Source organism: Cygnus atratus, chromosome 1 (genome assembly GCF_013377495.2).
Source record: "Cygnus atratus isolate AKBS03 ecotype Queensland, Australia chromosome 1, CAtr_DNAZoo_HiC_assembly, whole genome shotgun sequence".
NCBI lineage: Eukaryota > Metazoa > Chordata > Aves > Anseriformes > Anatidae > Cygnus > Cygnus atratus.
The window spans coordinates 167,719,595-167,741,485 of NC_066362.1; the positions used below are offsets into that span (position 1 = coordinate 167,719,595).

The following is a 21,891-nucleotide window of genomic DNA, read 5'->3' on the forward strand; positions in this document are numbered from 1 at the left end:
GGCACAAAGACACCGGCCTGACACCAGGAGCTGGCACCAAATTTCACTCAAACACAGAGGTCTCACCAGGAGCTGGCACTGAGCCCTTGCAGTGCTGACACTTGGGGTAGGGAGCAAGATTACGCAGAGAGAATATTAGGAAAGGATTTAGTAAGAAGACAGGACAGACTGTGGTGATAAGGAACAGACTCAGACAGTCAAGCCAGACCAGCCTTATCTTACATGTGATAGTCCCTTTTATATGCCTTTCTGTCTGTTTCTCCTTTGTCCCTCCTTGCTCCCCTTCCTCTGCACAGTCCCCCTGATCTCCCCCTCATCAGCTGGCACAGTCCCACAAACTCTACAACATCTTGGACACTTAGGTTGGCATCTTTGTCAATTTCAATGTCTCGGTTTGCTTGCAGTTTCTTGATAGCCCATTAGTTACTGTGACTGGCCAGGTGTGTTTCTTGTCATAGTCTCTGTTATGTTTGTCTGTCAGGTTTGTGTCTTTGAATATTTTATTTATGGCTACCCCCTTTTTCCTAACATCCCATCTGACAACGCCCATGATCAGACAACCTTGCTGAAAGAGATGTTTTTACACTCCCACATACCCTTACCAATTACTGTGAGTGAACAAGTTTGGTTCTTGTTACTGCCTCCCTTATCACTTGTTGGTGAGGTTTGTGCTCTGAATGTTGTTTATGAATTCCTGCTTTTCTCATTATCCATTTCTTTGCACTGAAAAGGTACTTTATTGGTAAGGTAAAAACATATTTAAAGGAATAGGTGCTCTCTTTGTTTTGGTTTCCGGGTGGTCCTGTGTGAAGCCAGGATTTGGTCTTGATTATACCTGTGGATCCCTGTGGATTCTGTGGTTCTGTGATTCTTTGATTCTTCTTCCACACACCCTTACAAAAAACATTTGAGGGAAAGAATGACAATTGTACACAGGAATGAATAATACTTGAGAAATGCCATGATCAGTCTGCCTTAGAAAATAGGTAACTAAAAATAAAAAATAAAAAAGAAAAATTAAAAATAATTTCTCAAATAACCGCAGAATTCTTTATTTAATGCACTGAATATTCAAAACCCCTTGTAATTAAATTAATATCATTATTAATGATGGGGGATATTAATACCGTTATTAATACGGGGATAAAAGAAGATAGACTATATATCTAGTTTAATTGTACAGTGTTTAGCCAGAAGGTATGCTGTCCACTTACTATTGAGAGAGAAAGAGAGAGAGAGAGAGAAAGAAAAAGAAAGAAAGAAAGAGAAAGAAAGAAAGAAAGAAAGAAAGGAAGAAAAGAAAGGAAGGAAGGAAGGAAGGAAGGAAGAAAAAGAAAGAAAGAAAGAAAGAAAGAGAAAAAGAAAGAAAAAGAAAGAGAAAGAGAAAGAGAGAAAGAAAAAGAAAAAGAAAAAGAAAAAGAAAAAGAAAAAGAAAAAGAAAAAGAAAGAAAAAGAAAAAGAAAAAGAAAGAAAAAAAAAAGAAAAAGAAAAAGAAAAAGAAAAAGAAAAAGAAAAAGAAAAAGAAAAAGAAAGAAAGAAAAAGAAAAAGAAAAAAAAGAAAAAGAAAGAAAAGAAAAAGAAAAAGAAAAAGAAAAAGAAAAAGAAAAAGAAAAAGAAAAAGAAAGAAAGAAAAAGAAAAAGAAAAAAAAGAAAAAGAAAGAAAGAAAGAAAAAGAAAAAGAAAAAGAAAAAGAAAAAGAAAAAGAAAAAAAGAAAAAGAAAGAAAGAAAAAGAAAAAGAAAAAGAAAAAGAAAAAGAAAAAGAAAAAGAAAAAGAAAAAGAAAAAAAAGAAAGAAAAAGAAAAAGAAAAAGAAAGAAGAAGGAAGGAAGAAAACAGAATAAGATAAATGTGAGTGTTGTAAGAGCTGAAAAAGAACTATAAGAAGAAATAGGAAGAAACAAAAAGACTTGCAAAACCACAGATGTGCTTTCATACACAAGTATTTTAAAATATATATAGAGAGAGAACTGAAGTACTATATAGAGAAGCATGAATTATCCTTTAGTGTGCTTTATTATCTGCTACCATCATTGTTATGGTAGTACATTTCTATTCAGATATGTTGGTTGTTGGTTGCATGATGTCTTTACAGAATTAGTCTTTTAACATTTATATTAAGTGTCTGTTTCTAGTATTGTTTTCCAATGATTAGAAAAAGCATTGGAATATCTGTTTCAAACATTCTACTTTTAACTCTAAATCTTTCTGTAATGTAGACAAGCTTGTGCAGCTTCCATGCTTCAGTTGCTCTGCTCATAAGAATGCTTTAGCAATTTCACAGTAATCTTAGTCATCTCTCTCTAGTTTAAAGGATTCTACAAGTGTAAAGCTCTAGATTGATTCTAGCTACTAGAGTTTGAAGTAGGCATTCAAGGTAAAGACACATTTTTATGAGACTGACTGACAGAAGATATGGACAACACTGCAAGGCCTTCACAGAAAACATTGATAAGTTTGAGCTGGTTTTTTGTTGTTGTTTTGTTGTTATTGATGATGTTTTTTGAGTTGCAGCTTAATTGTATTAATACATTAAGCTTTTTTGAAAAGTGTTCAGCAATAGTGAAGCAGAATATATTTGTAGAGAAATGGTAAATTAATTGCTCCCATGAATGAGGAACATAAATTTGCTGTTATTACTCATGAAATAGGTAGATGTTCATAAAAGATGAAGTGAAAAGTAAGAAATGACCTGTCCCTTTTGCAGTTCATAAAATCATAGAATTATAGAATGGTTTGGGTTGGAAGGAACCATAAAGATCATCTGGTTCCAACCCCCCTCCATGGGCAGGACACCTTCCACTAGACCAGGTTGTTCAAAGCCCCATCCAACCTGGCCTTGAACACCTTCAGGAATGGGGCATCCATAGCTTTTCTAGGCAATGCTCTTTTAGTTTAAAGCCGTTAACCCTTGTCCTATCCCTACACTTCCTGACAAAGAGTCCCTCCCCAGCTTTCCTGTAGACCTCCTTTAGGTGCTGGAAGGTCTCCCTGGAGCCTTCTATTCTTCAGGCTGAACAACCCCAACTCCCTCAGCCTGTCTTCATAAGAGATGTGCTCCAGCCCCTTGATCATCTTTGTGGCCCTCCTCTGGACTTGTTCTAATACTTCCCTGTCTTTCTTATGCTGAACTATTCCAATTCTACTCTTTTTATTGATAACATTTTATATGTGCCCTTTCTGATCCTCCAAATAAATATCTTCTGCATTTAGTGCTAGTTTGTTTTCACCCATATGTTTTCTATCAGGACATTTGTTTCATTAAATTGAAGAATCGTGTAGGTGTAGCCTTAAAGGACCTCAGGAGGATGCTATGGCAAAATAATGATGCCTATGACATTCCAAGCAGCTGTCTACCTAAATCAATTTTAAAGTATTTCCAATGATAACTTCAGCTAGTCCAAAACTTAACGATTCGTGTTGGCAGAAAAAATATCTTACAACAGCTAAACTGACACTTTCAGCCCTTTCTTGCTGTAGTGGAAGTATGATTTAATCCACCTGCTTCCATCAGGCTTTTAATTACTTTTCCATCAAGCCTTTCTTGCAGTTAATAGTGCCCCAAAAAATCACAGAATCACAGAATGTTAGGGATTGGAAGGGACCTTGAAAGATTATGTAGTCTAATTCCCATGCCAGAGCAGGAAAAAGTTACAGAACCCACTCTAGGGCTTTTGCAGTAGTGATTTAACCTGAAAGATTACTTCATACATCTTTCAGAACATACCTGTTTAACACGGTTTAATATTTTCCTATCCCTCTTGAGAAATTGAAGTTAATCCTGTAATTCCTGAATTTTTTGAAAATAACTTTGAAGACCTCAGAGTTTCTTTGCCTTTGCTTTTAACACCAAATAAAAGTGTTTTCTAGGACTAGTCCATTTGAAATTGTCTAATTTATCTAAGTAATTCACATCCAATTATTTCCTTATTTTAAACAGAGGTCCTTCATCACCTAATTAAAAGTGAACTATTTTTTGTATTACTTTTCAGGAGGTAGTATTTTCATAGAGATGTCCTTGTATTTTTTGCCCTGTCAAAGTCTAGATTCATCTAGCTTTTTTTTGATATTGAATAAATTTCCTTTTGATGATAATTTTGATGAAACTGAGTGATTATTCAGAAAGGAACAGCTGTGATAAAAAATATTACATGTTCAACTACTAGAGGCTGCAATTCTGTAAATATTTTCCTTAGAGTTTCCACTATTGACCAATATTGTCACTCAGGAATTATTGTAGTAGATCACAGTTGTCTTTCATGCTGTAAGAAATTTTTAAATAGTGGTAGTCTGATTCATAGAAAGATAGAGTTTATTTCTTGAAACTTTATTGTTACAGAGAAAAGTCATATTTTGACTGTATTGTCTTGAGTTTCATGTCATGACCATTTTCCACAGAGCAGATACAATAAGACCTGAGAATTTGCTGTCTGCAGTTCCCTTGGTGTGTTTTTGATGGTACTAGCTTTCTGCAGGTGGGTGTAATGGCCTCTAAGATGGAAAGTATTGCATGTTGAAAAGTTTAAGATTGTTTTTGATGTTAAGAAAATTAATATGCCACTTTATAATTAAAATCAGTAAGAGTGGAAATGGATCAGTAATATTAAATCACAGTATTCTAATTAAAAATAAATAAATTATTGATCTAATGCACAAAATAACCCAACTGATTCTGTTGAACTGATTAACAGTATTAAAACAAGCAAGATTTTATGAAAGTCATTTAGAATATCTAAGAGGAATTTTGTTAAAGCACTGTGGAAATTCGTATCCGCAGATACGGAAATCTGTAGGAGATAACCATATATGTCAATGCTCTGTACGGATGCCCTACAATATGCAGATTGCATCACTAACAGAGTACCATGAAAGGCTTTGGAGGTTAACATTACTGTCATTTTTTTCATTATATTGATGCCAGAAAAAATAATTACTCTGTAATAAATATGAAGCTTGTATTAAAAAACATATTCTGAAAGAATAAGAATCTTACATTTCTTAACTATAGCTTTCATAATCATGGAAGGGGACCCAGGAGCACCAAATTTAAGATTAGCATTCCATGTTTTAAAATGACAGAAAAAAAAATCTGAAATATTAATTACCCTTCTGAAGCAGTACTTCAGATATTGTATTATTTTGCTCTTCAGAGATACTCCTATTTTATTCATTGAGATAAATTTGTGGAAATAGATTATGGAAGAATACACTTAGATATATTGTTAGCATTATTCAACCTCAAATATCCAAAACATACTCCCACACAATAACTGTCATGATTCTTCAGAATGAACATCTGAATTTACACATAAAATAAATAAATAAGTACAATCAGCTATTAGCTCTTGGACAGACACAAGCTGAAGGCTTATCTTGCTTAGCATAAAATGCAGCATATCTTTGTACTAAAAGATTGATACCATTTACCTCATTATAGCACTGTCTTCACTAGTAAGGTATAACATACAAAATAAAATCAGAAATTTCATTTTGACTTTGGTGCTTTCATGCCAATTCAGTAGCTGCTGTTCTGTGTACAGCACTTAGAGAAGCAGATATGCATGTAGGAAATCAAGTATTTTTACAGCGTATAGTTTTTCAAATTTTCATTGTGGCTTTTGTTAGATAGCTGTATTTGTTTTGTGAGAAGGAGACTTTAGCATAGTAGCCAGTATTTCAAGTAACTATAACATTAAACACGTATCTGGGACCTCCAGAATAATTTTTTTCCTATAGTGCACATTTTGTGTATTGTATGTCTAGTGTTTGTTTCAGAGGAGATTTGGTTCATCTGCAATATTTCACTAATTAGATCCTATTTAAATATTTCGGTTTGTGCTACAAAAAGTGTACATTACTGGAGATAAATCTCCATTCAGTATGAAATATGATACTCTCCAAAATAAAAGCAATTTCTGGTGAACTGTATATTTTTCTAATTATTTCTTAGAAGCTTATTGGTTTGATTTTGTGTTCCATTTGTTATTTTAATGGCCTTTATTTCTCTCATTCTGTTATGACAAATGATGAATGAAGTGTATTTACTTGACTATTCTCTTTTTTTTTTTTTCACTTACGTTATTTTTCTCAATTTGAATGCTAATATTATTATTTTAAAAATACCACTGAATTATATTACTTAAAAAAATATATCTCCTGATGATAGTATATTGTATTGTAAGAACAACTTTGGGGCACATGAAAAAGAAAGATTGGTATAACCAGCTGTTCAAGGGACAGTTTTCTCTCTCAGACCCTGTTGATTTTTTTAATACAGAAGAGTTCCACACAATCAGCTTGTTAACACCAGATACTTACTATAAGAATATGTAGTTATAAAACAACTCTGTTTTAACAAATGCTTTTTTCTATAAAAATTAACTGAAAATTTAAGAGGAGTTATCTCCATTTTTATTTTTATTTTTATATGTTCTATGTATTCTAGAATTTTCTAGCTGATTATAGGTCAGAATTTTGAAAGCAGAATGTTTGTTTGTTTGTCTGTTTCTGGATTGTAATGAACAGTATAGTCTTTTGTATAAGCTCTGGACCATGAAGCTGCGATTATGCTGCTAGATTTCACTCTCCAATAAAGTAATACAGAGATCCAAAGCATGAAAGTGGATCATTTCCAATGAAAGATAGACAATACCACTTTTAATTCAGATATCTAGAGCTGTCCTCTGAAATCTTGTTTGATGTATTTAAGCAATACTTCTGTCTCAGCCACACAATTCCAGTATTTTCAATCATCTATTGACATAGGTGATATTTGAAAATACTGGAATTGTAATAGGATATTTACTCCATTCTATGTGATATGCTATAGGTTTTTTGTTTGTTTGTTTGTTTCTTATACTTTATGGAATTCACTTTCCCCATATTATAGACATTTAAAATTAAACAAACAAAAAAATTGTTAGCATAATCCAGTGTTTTCCCAGTCACTCTGCAGTGAACAGAAGGAAAAAAAAAAATGGCATAATTTACCTTAATTGTAAAATGCAGTAAGGAACAAATAACACTCAGCTTTAGGTCAGCAGTGTGTACCAATGACCAATTCAGTTTTCCTATTTTACCCTTTTTGGAATATGCAATGGGAAAAGAATAATGGAATATACAAACAGGAACAACAGCAAAAAAATGTCTCCCTCATCAGAGTAATTGACCTAGCATAGTAATGAGGTTGTCGTCATGGTGGTTTTTCTTGAGAAAGTTAGAATACCAAAGTAAAAGACATGCTATGCATAATGGCAACTGAATTTTTCAGTGTTTATTTTTCAAAAACACATCAACACTCACTTTTCATTTTAGATTACTTAAATGGAATAGACAGAAGTTAGGAACCTTAGTTTATCTGTTGTGTACATTCATATTTTCAGTCATTTTAATATATTCCATGAGCTTATTACTGCATATATGTCTGATAAACTGCCATAGGAGTGTGGGGTTTAGTTTGATTCACCCAATAACTTGAAACTGAAATGAACTGTTTGAATTCCTAAAATATATATATGTGTTACATTTAGATGGCAACACAACATTCTGAAGAGAGGAATCATAATTTATTAAGTAACATGATAGCATAATTGTAGATTGAAGGTGGAGTTTTGTTAATTATTTCACCAGAGGATTATGAACTACATAGGCTAATGACTGATGAGTTAATTAAATGTATAAATCAAACTAAAATTCCCTTCTCATACAGTTCATGTAAGTATTAACATTACTATTTGCTTCTTTTCACTCCTGTGAATTTCAGTGTGTTCCAGAACATTCAACCTCATAGGCCATTTAACAGTACAGTACTTTGATTTACATGTGCATTTCTAAATAGAAAAAAAAACAGATTGTTAAACCATCTGCTATTTTTTTGGTAGTTATTTTACATCACTTAATTTCTGGCATTTTCTCAGTGTAGTTAACATCTGAAATTGCTAATTCAGCTACAGTTTGAAATAGAAGAACCAGAAAAGATCTATTCTTAAGCCCAAAGAACTTCAAATACAAGGGAAGAGTCAAAGTTAACTTTCATCCTTTGATGAAAACGGATGGTCAGCCAATAGGATGGTTGATGTCATAAACAGGGCTTTAAACTAAGAAGGAGTCGGGTGGGAGAGGGTAACCAGCAGCCCAGTGAAAGAGTGATGCATGGGGCTGCTGAACAAAGGGAATGGGGTGATGTGAGGGGGAGGGATCACAAAATCAACAAAATAGGAATTAAGCAGGGTCACCTGCAGCACTTGCAGGTTAGCAATGAATTGCCTACTGGGCACCATCATGGAGAAATCCCCCAAACACTTTCTAGGAACACAGCATGCTGGGATGCCCCTCTTAAGCGCCTGTACAACAACACACACAGAATAGGGAACAAACAAGATGAGTTGGAGACATGCATACACTTGCAGGGCTACAATCTTACTGGCATCACGGAGATACGGTGGGATGGCTCCCATGATGGAATTGTTGTAACAGAAGGATACAGGCTCTTTAGGAAGGACAGGCTGGGGAGACCAATGACAAAAAAGTGATGCACAATGTGTTTTCTCACCACCTACTAACAGATGCCAAGCCAGACCCTGAGTTGTGGCAGTTCCCTCCCTGGCCCTGGCCAACTCTCCCCGGTTTTATTGTTGAGCATCAGACCATATGGTATGGGACATCCCTTTGGCCAGTTTGGATCAGCTGTCCTGATTCTGTCCCCTCCCAGCTTGTCCTTCACCCCCAGCCTCCTCACTGTCAGGGCAGTGTGAGAAGCTGAAAAATCCTTGTCTCTGTGTAAACACCACTCTACAACACCTAAAACCTCTAAAACATTGGTGTGTTATCAACATTGTTCTCATCCTAAATCCAAAACACAGCATGTATGCTACTACACAGCACAGCTACTAAGAGGAAAATTATTCAAGCCAAAACCAGGACAATATTGCTCTGAAAAGCCTACAAAGAAAAAATATATACCATTAGTTAGACAATTATGGACCATTTATGAGGATTAGACAACTTAGACTCTTTATTATCTGTTTCTGTAATGTTTCCAGTTTCCTGCTTTCTTTCTGATATCATAAGGGACTCATATCATAAGGGACTCTTTCTCATATCATAAGGGACTTTCTCATTTATTCTTTGCCAGTCGTATAAATATTTGATCAGTTTGTAGAGAGCAAGTATGGTAATTGATATGACAACAGAGGTAAGAACATAATTTAGGCTTTTTTAAAAAAGGCAACATATTTAAAGATGAATGATGGACTAAAATTACATCAACTTTCTACTGACAAGTAGAGAGATGGAACTTGAATGAAAAATTGAAGTACATATAAAGGTTAGGTTTAATGTGACTCATAATTTACTCTTAATTACTTACTGATTACTTCCTGTAAAGATAGTCATCATAATCACTTTGACCTGCATAATCACATAAAACATATAATACTTCTGACCCCCTAAAGTTCATGGGTTTCCATTATTCAGAATAAATATGGGGAAATGTCTCTCACATTAAGAAGTTGCAATATCTCATATTTTTCTTGAGTCACTACATTGTTTTTACTGAGATAAATACACTTGCAAATACACTTACTGCTCCATTACTCTTTTAAATGAAAAAATAGTCTTTTATGAACATACACAAATTTATTATTAACCAAAGTTGTTTTTTTGTAGTTTTGTTTGTTTGTTTTGTGTGTTTGTGTGGTTTTGTTTGTTTGTTTGTTTAGGAAAACAAGTTATGCTTTCAACCATGCTGACAAAGACTTTGACTTGGCATCCTATTATATGCATAAGCTTGTTTTTTATGATTAGTATACCTTCATACCTTCATACTTTGTGCAATGAGGTTTTGTCACAATGATCTGCTCTATTATGACAATCAGTCAGGTGGATTGATGAATCACTCCTTTTCTGTCTATTCGTCTTGTTTTGATACCTCTAGCCACTCTAGTATCTCAGGCAGTAGACACCAACACCCACTACCAGTTTGGGAAGAAAAAAAATTGGAAGAAAGGAATTGCCATTATGACATTCTCTTTTAGAAACTCTTATGTTCCCTGTTATTATATTATTTAATATAGTTATCTCTAAAGCAGAGGTGTATACAAATACTCCTCTATATTTTCTCTACCTTATATACAGATACAAAAACATATATATATATATATTTAAAATACATGTATCTGTCTATAAAATATACATAGACATAGGTATGTGTATATATATTGATTATTAACTTGAACTCATTCTTCCATTCAAGTTCAAGTTCTCACCTGCCTGCATAGGAAAACATCTCACCTGATAAGAAACAATAGCAATGCTAGTCACAAATGCTAACTGAAGGATTGGAATGGATTGAAACCTCTTGTTTCTGACATTGCGTTTCACCTCACATTTGCTTTCCTGCTCTCAGGCTTTACCCTGACAAACATCCAGTGTTCTACTACAGTGGAGTACACACTGCAATTCACAAAGTAGTTCTTATTTCTTTGAAACCTTTTCCTGAGAGTAAGACAATAGTACTGTGGAGCCTTGCTGGATGCAAGAGGCCTGTCTTTACAGCAACTGATGGATGCTGTGGCCATGGTCCAAAGCAGCTAATATTAGAGTCTCAGCTAGAAAAATTCATGGCTTTATTCCAATCTGTAACCTAGATTTCTTTCCTTTAGAAAGAAAAGTTTGTTGAGAAGGCTAAGGATAAGGAAGAACCCTGGTATTCATCTAATTCTTATCCAAGTAGGGGACTGGACCATGAAGAGAAGTGGAAGATACATCAATGTGGATGTGACCAAAGAAACTCTGAGTTTCTAGTGACTGGCTAATCAGCATCAGGAAAATGATCTGCAGGACAAAGAGTTCAGGATTATGCAGAGAATTAATGATGGATATTCCTAGCAGTTGGCCAAAGCTAACATTAACCTAGTATGAAAACAAGATGAAGACAATAAATAGGCTTTTCTAAAGCCTCCACAGCAATGAGGCAAAGTACTCTATATTAGCATTTTCAGAAGGTCTCTGAGGCACGTGCCTCTGCAAAATCTCTGGTGACTGTCATGGTGCATTACAGCAAACCCCACAGCTTTTCTCATCAAAGCAGCCTAATATGTAACCTAATTTGGAGTTGAATCTGGCAATGAGCTCCTGGAGCCTTTATGCATCTTAAAGTATCCTCCGCAGTCAGGCTTGGGTTTGTCTCTTCTCCTCATCTGTGTGAAGAAAATCCTTTTTCTTTTATGAATCTATGATTTTATCATAAATAATAGCCTAGTTTTCTTCCTGGATAATGGTGGAAGAATATTCTTTGTTTTTTGACCAACCACTTCCAGTACTTTTCAGTTTGTATTGGAATGAAGAACAGTCTAAACATTATAAAAAGAAGTAGACCCAAAATGTAAACAGTATAATTCTTATTGCGTCTGTCTAGGATAAAGTTAAAGGATGGATGTAAGGCTGTAAGAGAAAATTAAATTCATGTATTCAGTTCCCCTATGTTGCAGGATTAAGTTTAGTGTGTTTCTTCTCAATAATCTCCAATTAAATGCATCTGAAAATCTCTGTTGATGTTATCTTTCAGTGGTTTCACCACCTTTCTCTTGAAGGATGTTTCCAAGCTAAACACTACTTGTATTACAGTGTATTTTTAAACCAAGTGTAATCTCATGACTTCAATTGTGAGTGGCTTAGTGCTTATTAAAACTATTTTGCTTGTGTTCTTATACCCTATTAAATTTGAGAAAGCACATTCAAAACACTAATAATACCTGATAAATGGGGTAATTTTTTTTTTGTCTTTGTTTTTAAGTTAAAAAGAGGAGGTTTTGTAATTCTGTTGGGAATGAAAGAGTCAGAAAGGAATTGTTAAGGTTTTAGTTTATGGCTCTGTATAATTTGCATGGATAGCTAAGTATTTATACCAATAATAAATAACAATAAACTCAAAGAAATATATGACATAGTGGAAGATGAAAGGGATGGCAATAGTCTTCTATTCACACTATTTAATTTCACAGTCTTAGATAAAGCTGTATCATATATGAGGTTTACTGTTACTGACTATCAATCATGCCTAGGAAAAGGAACTGATGGCCACAGTCTCCATCCCAGATCATGGAATTGTGGGATCACTGGATAATTCAGGTTGGAAGGGACCTCAGGAGGTCTCTAGTCCAGCCTCCTTCTCAAAGCAGGGAATCAGAATGTATCCATTCATCCAGGTCCTGAAAATCTCCAGGGATGGACACTGTCCAGCCTCTATGGATGAACTGTTCTATTTGCTTGGCTGTCTTCATGGTGAGGACATGGCACTATTATTATTATTATATGTTTCTTGATTATTAATAAACTACATACTTATTGTATTATAATAATATTTTGAAAAGGCCCATGTCAAGCTGTATGCTAAGACTGCTTGATGACAGGACTGATGTGTTAGCAGAACAGGAGATGTTACTTCATTTTATCATTTGGACTATAAGCAGAGATTGCAGCTGCTTCACTATCTTCTGCAGATCCAAGGGAGACATTGTAGGTGTTTTCTATATAGCTATTCTCTGTTTAGACTTTGTTGTGTACAGATGCAGCTGATGTAGAGATGGTCTGGTAATTTTTACTTTACAATTGCTAGCTGATCATCAGTGCTAAGAGTCACTGAAGTCAATGAGATTTTTAATTTCACTTTTATTTATTTATTTATTTTTAATAAAGTCTAGAGAATGCAAGGCTGATACAAATAGATACAACTGGCCTGCACGCACTGATGAGATATACTAAAAAAGTCTATAGTGACTAGTAATCATTTCTGATTAATTCTGATTCTAAAACAAAAACCTGAAGACTAGAGGTCTTGCTGAAGGAAGAATGTCTTTATAAAATAGACTTAGAAAAGAGTCTGAGCATTCCAGTGCAAGAAACTGAACTGACTGGGAGACATGAAATATACTTCAGCCAAAGGGGAAAAAACAAATAAAAGCATGCTTTTCTGACTATCATCAAGATACCTATAATATTTTAACTGATTCAATCATCCCCTATTCATCCATGAGCTGATTTCATACCAGGACTATCATATAATTTGAAGGTACTTCTTTTCTTGTCTGGATTGAAGAATGGAGTGTTACCAATACTTGAAACACTTTTAAAGGATCAGTACCTGTTCCACTTTGGAGCAGTTGTTGTCTGGTCAAAGAGACTGAATATTCATCAGTGGAGCATATGAGTTGCATCACTAACACACATACTTCAAGTTGATTTCATCTAAATAGAACCCAGTTACTCAGGAACATTCTGTGACAGAAGCCAATGTATGGTAAGTGTGCAAGACCGGAAAATCAACATCAAAAATTCACTCCAGAACCAAAAGTAAAATCAAAATCAAAAAATAGATCTTGATAGTTGTTGGGTTTTGTTGTTGTTTTTGTTATTGTAATTTTTTTTTTCCTTAGATAAGCAGGTTGCCTTACTGGATGAAGTGAATTCAGACATCCAGGGAATTTGCAACATAGAATTTAATAGTGCATTGTGCCAAACTCAGACTTAACCAATGTTAGGAAATATATAGTTGATCATAATTCAAAGACCACATTTGTTATATTAGTAATAATTTCTTAAATCAGAATAAGAAAACTTTTAAATTGAACTCTTTATCATTGAAGTAGCATTAGAGAAGTCATTTGCTACAGCTTTTAACATTAATAGATTTGGTACATAAAAATTTTCAAGTATTATAATGTAACTTTATTAATATCCATCACTATAATATGCCCTGCAGCACCACCAAACAACTGTATCAAAGAATCTGTACTTTTGTCCCTTCAAACCCCAGAATTAATACAATTACACAGATCAGTTTTAATTTAGGGATGAAAGGATAAATAAACATGTCTCTGTTAATCAAATGTAAAACTTGGTTCATAGATTGTATGGCTTCATAAAACTAGCAGGAGATTTAATATATCCAGTTGAATTGTACATTATTGCTGCTCTGCTACACTTAAATACAAATTGAATTTAAATTATACCTTTTTTAGTCCAATTGAAAAAAGCATTGCTTTCATTATGGTTGTTTCTACTTGGTTCATTGCTCTACTGCTCCAAAGAATGAATGAATCCTAAAAGAATTATTTCCAGTGGAATTTTACCTTTTATTATAATCTAAATAGTTAGTTGGTAAAGCTCAATACAAGAGCATAATTATGTTGATTCTTTCTGTTGGAGTACTTAAACTTTGGAAACAAAACATTGTTATGTTTATGTAAAAATAAACATAACATCCTAAAATAATTATTCCCAATGGAATTCTAACCTTTTATTATAATCTAAATAGATAGTTGGTAAAGCTCAATACAATAGCATAATTATGTTGATTCTTTCTGTTGGGGTATTTAAGCTTTGGAAACAAAACATTGTTATGTTTATGTAAAAATAAAACACTAGTAACAGTTCATATGAATATCTATCATGGATTAATTTAAACTCATATCTTTTAAATATTTGTGGGTATGCTTTAAAATAATGTTTCCTAAACTCAGATTGCAATTAATGGGATGCATTGCCCATTCACTTTCTGTGATTTTGTTATTATGCTTCCGTTTTCTCTCTGGTTTTGTTAATAAATGTAATTTTGTATCTCATATTTGTATGTTGCATACAAGTTACTTTTAAAAACTGAGGCTTCATGATTACCTAACTTATTATATATATGATGTTCTCTATAACTTTTTGAGTTTATCTGTGAAAATGCATCGAATGAGTAAGTATAGAAGGAAATTTTTTTTGCTATATATAGAAACATTCTTTAAGTGTCTTGCTTGAAATTAGCAGTACAATATTCTGTACATCCAGCAGAAACATGTCTGCAAAAAACTCAACAGATGAGTCAACACCACAACACCGAACCCAAACTGAAACACAACTTCTCACCTTTGATGAAAATTCCACATAATTTCACAGGCATTTTTTACTCTTGTTGAAACATTGGGATAAATTGTAGCAAGATTAGTTATCTCAGATAGTAATGCCACTGAACTGTTAAAAAACAAACAAACAAACAAACAAACAAAAAGCATAAAACTAGAGGAAACTGTTATTCAGGCTTATAATACTTTGATTCTGTAGAGATCATTTATGTAGTTTGTTTGTTTTTCCACTTTCATGGTGATAATAATAACCATAACAATCCTGGGACTACACTTTCTAAAGAAACATAAAATACTTATCAAATGTTGTAAATAATCAGAAAATTACATTAAAGTTTTTGAAGAAAAAAAAAAAGTACCCAATTTTATATACATTATCCTATTATTTTGTCTTATCAGGTGCTACAACTATTGAAAAATATGATCTCAGAACAAATATATGGATCCAGGCTGGAATGATGAATGGCAGGAGGCTTCAGTTTGGTGTTGCTGTCATTGATGACAAGCTCTTTGTCATTGGAGGCCGGGATGGTTTAAAGACGTTAAACACCGTTGAATGTTACAATCCAAAGACAAAGGCTTGGACTGTGTTACCACCAATGTCAACACATAGGCATGGTTTAGGTAAGGAAAAAAAGTTTAAAAAATATAACACATTTTTCAGATACATATTTTAGAGTGCAAAATTTTTTTTTTAAGCTATGATAGCACTCAACACTTTCAACAGTAGCAATCAATAAGGACTTATATTGTTCTTGTTAGATCACTAAAATATATAAAGAAGGCTAAGACACTTTTTTACTATTTACCAAAGTATGAATACTTAGGAAAAAAAAAAAAAGGAAAAAAAAAAAAAGAAAAAAAAAAAAGGACAGGGAAAGAAACCTGAAACTTACACAGATCAGATTGGTGAGAATATTCAGGCTTGCTTTCAAAGATTTTGATAAAGATATCTTTGTTTACCAAACAATCAAGTTGTTATGTACTTTCATTTAAAGTATTATGTGTTTTTATTTATCCGCTATGACAGAAAATATACTGAAGAATATATACACTGTGTCAGTGATGGACTTTACAAAGTATTTGTAGCAACAGTTTCATCATGACCGATAGAGCATATTTTCCCATAGCCAGTTTCAGTCAGGCTTTTTAAAGGATCACCCATACCACTCTCAGCACTAATCAGCCCATGTTGTATTCCTGTTCTCCTGTCTTTCTTTACTACTTACTCTAATAGCCACAAACCACAAATTGCCTGATAGAAGTGATCATATAGAAGGGTGAATCTGATATCTGAACTCTCATTTCCATTTGTTTTCTTGATTTTCAGAATCCAAAATGAAAATAAAAAATTCTTTTCTTGTCCTTATATGTCTACAACTGTTTATTTTAGCCATCTCTATTTATTTTCAATGCAGGAAAAAAAAGAGGACATTTCTAAAATATAATTTATGGTATCTACTTTAAATATCTTCCTTGGAATGAAATGGGTCACACATTGGAGCAAAATTTGCCTATACATATGCATACCTGTAACATTTTTGTTATATTGACCTGATTTTAACTTCTTAATAGTAACAAATTGTACAGTTTTATTTTCCAAGGATATTCAATGGTACGAGATTTAAATTAATATAATTTCAAGTTTCTGGAAGACAATAGAATTATGCCACACACTACTAATGTTGAGTTAAAATTAATGCAGTACATACACCATTTATTCTACCTTTTGCACAAATTCCTTGTCAAGATAGATTAAAAGAAAAAAATACCTTTTGTTATGTATTAGAACTGTTGCAAATGAAAATCCCATATCATATCATATCATATCATATCATATCATATCATATCATATCAATCATATCATCATATCATATCATATAATCATAATATCATACATATCCCATACATATCCCATAATACTTAACATGGTATGCTATGAAATATAATACATATTAACTACCTGAAGTCCAGAGTCCCTGTTTATCACAAAATAATTGCATGTTACTGGCAGCAGTGGAAGCTGCCTCAACCATGACTTTATTGTTGATTAACTTCTAGTTCAGCTTTCATTTTATTGTTTTTTGTTTGTTTGTTTGCTTTTGACACTACCAGGAAATGTGCTAGCTATGTTGAAACCTTTGGTATTGTATATATTTTCCTACTGAGAAATTGCTGGAATCTACCAAAAACTAGAAAATAAGCTCAGTGTCAACCAGTTAGGAACCTCATTACCATTTATTGCTATTAGCCATCCTACATCTCAACTACAACCTACCATTTTGTTGTTCTTGTTTTCAACATTATTATCATCATTATTGTTATCATCATTATCGTTATTTGCCAGGTTGTATATTTGCTTTGGATGAGGGTGGAAGGGAATTTGAAGATACTCAAAGAAATATGATAGGTTTTTTTTTTTTTCTTTGCCTGTTTGCTCTCACTTTTGAAAATAAGCAAAAGAAATCTCTATTGTATCCTTGGTATAAAATGTGCTCTTTCGATCATATATATCATACTCCTACAGTACAAAAAGCAAACAAACAAACAAAAAAACCATAACTTTTTAATTCAATTACATAAGTCATTTTGCGACGTTTGAAAAATACATTTTTATTCTTTCTGTGATGAGATTTTCTCTCATAAAGAAAGGAATTTAAAATCTATAGGATAAACCAATCAGAATGTAATGTATAAGTTATAGGAAGCCGAGTTGTCCATTATGTGTTTTGCTAAAATAATCTGGTCTGATAGACTTGCTACACAGTCCAGAAAATGGGAAAGGCATATTAGGTCATCATGTCCATTCCACTGAGTTACAATTAGCAGAAAGTTCTGCAGTGTACTCTATCACTGTTGCACAAAATCAAGTTGCATTTTTTTCCTTCTGTTTGACACATATCATAATATGCATTTATACAGTGGCTGGCATAATGCAGTTTTGCTGCATGGTGCACAAATCTTAGAATAAAAAGTATTGATGGTAATCTATGTCAAATGGCATCATGATACTAAATAGCTCTGTGGTTTGAAATTGTTTCTTATGGCCAAATTTAATTACAACATTGCAGAAATGCATATATCTTTTATACAGTGTTCCAGAATTTCACAGAATCTATTACTTTCAGTGCTACTACCAAAGGGTGGTAAAAATGCAGTGACTTGAGCTATTGCATAGGAAAGCATCAGGAAAGCAGGAAAAACTTGATAGAGAAATATTTTTCTCAGTGTCAAGACAAGTTGGAGCCATGACCAAAGCCACTGTAACCAGTTCAAAAAAATTATCATTCAGGATTGACACTTCTATGGGTGCTCTTGGTCAATAGATTTAGAATATACTTCCATATTTTAAGCAAAGCTGTTCAGGAATGTTGAGTTTTTGACTGGAAAAAAACTGCTATGTTTTCCACAGGAGAAAAAAGAGAACTCACAAGGTACTCGAGGTTAAGGGGAAACAACTTGTTTGTGTGTGTGTGTGAGAGAACTTTTGAAATTTTATATTGAAGAAACTGGGGCTTTTTTTAAAAAATAAAAATGTGAAATGAGGAAATATATAAAAATTGGGACTGGTGATGATGAAAATGGTTGAAAGTCAAAATTTTCCAAAATTGTTTGGAAAGCAATAGAGATATGCTCTTTATCTTTATTTAATATAATAAATAAAGATAAAATTTTTAATATACTATGATATATTATTTCCTGACAAGTTCTGCTAATAGAATTTGTGTTTGTTTGTTTGCTTGAATTTATTTATTTATCCAGGAATCCCATAAAGTTGTTATTTTAGTTAATGACCTTCTAATGAGAAATGAAGCAAGTCTCCCCCCCCTCCCCCTCCCCCCCTCCCCTCCCCTCCCCTTCCCCCTTCCCCCCTTCCCCCCTCCCCTCCCCTCCCCTCCCCATGCCCCCTCCCCTCCCCTCCCCTCCTCTCCCCTCCCCCCTCCCCTCCCCACCTCTCCCCTTCCCTCCCCTCCCCTCCTCTCCCCTCCCCTCCCCTCCCCTCCCCGCTCCCCTCCCCTCTCCTCCCCTCCCCTCCCCTCCCCTCCCCTCCCCTCCCCTCCCCTCCTCCCTCTCCTCTCCTCTCCTCTCCTCTCCTCTCCTCTCCTCTCCTCTCCTCTCCTCTCCTCTCCTCTCCTCTCCTCTCCTCGAGTCTCCTCTCCTCTCCTCGAGTCTCCTTTCCTCTCCTCGAGTCTCCTCTCCTCTCCTCTTTTTAAAATCTCAGTCACTTCTAAATATATATATATATATATATAGTCTACAATTTCATCAGATTTTTAAAATGTGCCTTTAGTACAAATATCAGAAAAAAAAAAAAAGTTTCACATCCTAAACACCTTGATGGGTCCCTAATATAGCAAAGCAATACAAAAATCACGTTGAAACAGGTGAAGGACAAGCTGAATGCAACAAGGAAGTTGGTACTACAGGTTTATAATGAATAGTTGAGTGGAATAGAAATTATGTGAATTAAAGATGCAGTTTATGAGGTGAATATAGAGAATGATCACCTTACTTCATTTTATGGGAAATAAGCTTTGTTTGGAAACACAGCTGCTGAAGAGTGTGTGTTACTAACATGCATTTTTTAAACATGCTAACTAGAAAAACATAGGTGAGGATTCATGAGGATTCATGAGGAGAGTTGACCAGAGAAACAGCAATGTTGGAACATAGGAATGTAGTAAAAACGTTTAGACAGTGTACAGGCTGTCTTGAGTTTTACCTTTTTCATAAAACATTTAGCTGTAAATTATTGTTGTTCAGTGCTGGAAATCTAAAGATGAATGACATCAGTCTTTAGACCTAAACCAAAGGATAGCTTTCAAGTCAGTCAGAGTTTAACTCACATCTTCCATTAAAAACAAACAAACAAACAAAACCTTCTGCTGTGGCAATGAAGTTATTTTAGATAGTGCTGAAGCCCAGTAAATACATGTTTTTCTATATAGTTATAATTTATCAAAAAGGCATTCAAGGCAAAGGAGAAAGCATTAAAGCAGGATAAATAACAGCTTGATACAGCTTTAACAGTTACATGATAACTATAATATAAACAGTAAAAAATGTAGAGAATAAAGGGATTCGTTTTCTTCTTTCTCCACTGGTTTGCAAGATTGCATCTGTTTATGTACCACCATTTCTGAGCTACTGAGGAGGAAAAATGGCAAAATAACATATTTCATTAAAAGTTAAATGAAAATATGTGGGCTATTAAAACAAAAAAAGGTTTTATAGCAAAGTAATTCAGTTTTTCAGTATGTTGAGTGTCTGTGGAACAAACCACTATGAGGAGACAACAAAACAGGGGGTCAATAGACAGATGCATGAAAATCTGAGATTTCATTATAGATATGCAGGCAGATATGAACCTCTGGTGTCCTAATGGACAGAAGGCCAGAGAGAGAAAGTCAGGAAGAAACCAATGTCAGTAACAAGCAGAGAATTATATTATCATTAAAGTCAAGAGAGCAATCTTACAGTAGCTCATAGCCTGTTGGTATGACAAAACTGAAATTATTTGCAAATAATTAATTTGCAACGAAAGTGCTGTAACCACACTAACTATTAACAAATAAAAGAATTCTTGAAAGAGATAATCATGGTTTTCAGCCCCAAAATAGAACAGTGTATAAAGGAAACTTCCAGATCTTATTTTGATAAAGCATACTGATAACTACCATTTTTTTTCTTTTCTTTTTTTTTCAAGCAGTCAAACCCAATAATCAACTTGAAAATAATACAGGCCTTCATACAACCCTACACGTATACTACTGATCGAGTTCTACTCTATGAAGATGGAGATGACATCTAGGAGATGACATTCCATATTTCCAGACATATGACACTCAATTGTTGGATATTTAGATACTCTGACTAAATGACCATGATGTCTGCTCAAGTCAAGATTAAATTGTCACAACTGTGAGCTTGATACATGCCAAATCTGCAGTACATTCTGATTGTGAAGGGAGTCTGAAGTGCTTTTGGACTTCTACAAATTGGCAGTCATGAACACTTAATGCCTTAATCATGAAGAACACATTTGTATATAAAATATGTGCTTCATGAGTAAAAATAAAATGTCCACTGCCTTGTTATTTGTGTAACAAGAATAAACAGTTTCAAAAGATTATTCACTAGGATTAATTGTAAACAGCATGACTGGAATGGAAAATGGAACTGCCCAAGTAGAAAGACTCGTGTCATGCACACCAGAAGGGTTCTTTGAGTCAGGATCGTGTTGGAAAGATCTTGCTTTTCTACACTGGTAAATTTATTTCTTCAGCTATATCTGCATCTCACAAGGCACTACTATGATGGATATGTGTAAACTTGCTCCGTGTGTGGTATGTTCAAATTGTGCATTGCCACAGATAGGAAAATAAAATAAAAATCTTGAATCCTCAAAAACTATAACCTTCTAAGCATTAAGTAGAGTGGAATAGTTTCTCAAGAGGCTCTCTTACTACAATACAGCAATGCTCTGATGCAGCTATATTGCTTGCCATTCAAGAAGCAGCTGGTTAAAGGTTAATTTGAGAATCTTTCTTTTATTCAGTGTTGAATAGAACCATGTACCTCTATGTCATTAAATTATTGTTATTTTTGAATGTTGAAATATCAAGAGAAATATCTAATTCTAGCTTTCAGTCTTTGTTGACAGAAGATTTGAGCCTTTAAAGCATTTTCTCTGCAGTATTGATTTGCATGTATATCAGATTTTTGCTTTGGATTTTTTCTCTTAATCATCAGGAGCATTACAGGGATTTTTTTTTTTCTTCTGAATTATAAAGTACCTTGTCATTGTACTTTGCACCCTTAGTAAGTAGCATATCATGACCCAATTCACTAAAGAGCTAGAAATCATAATGGCAACACTTATAATAATTTCTGAGTCAGGTTCTCAGGGTAATAGTGTGGCAGGGTTGAGAATCTCTTATCTCATCTACAAAACCAAATGTAAATAAAGAGGTGGCAGGCAGATCTT

The 21,891-nt window shown here is 33.9% G+C and overlaps 1 protein-coding gene across 2 annotated transcripts in view; it reads left to right on the forward strand.

Moving 5' to 3' along the window:
- Positions 1 to 21,891, forward strand: part of KLHL1 (kelch like family member 1) — a 239,145-nt gene that overhangs the window by 177,497 nt on the left and 39,757 nt on the right. For both annotated transcript variants that reach the window (XM_035561284.1, XM_035561285.1), the window contains one exon: positions 15,303 to 15,527. In XM_035561284.1, the coding sequence (XP_035417177.1) occupies positions 15,303 to 15,527 (225 nt within the window). The remainder of the gene's footprint in view (positions 1 to 15,302; positions 15,528 to 21,891) is intronic.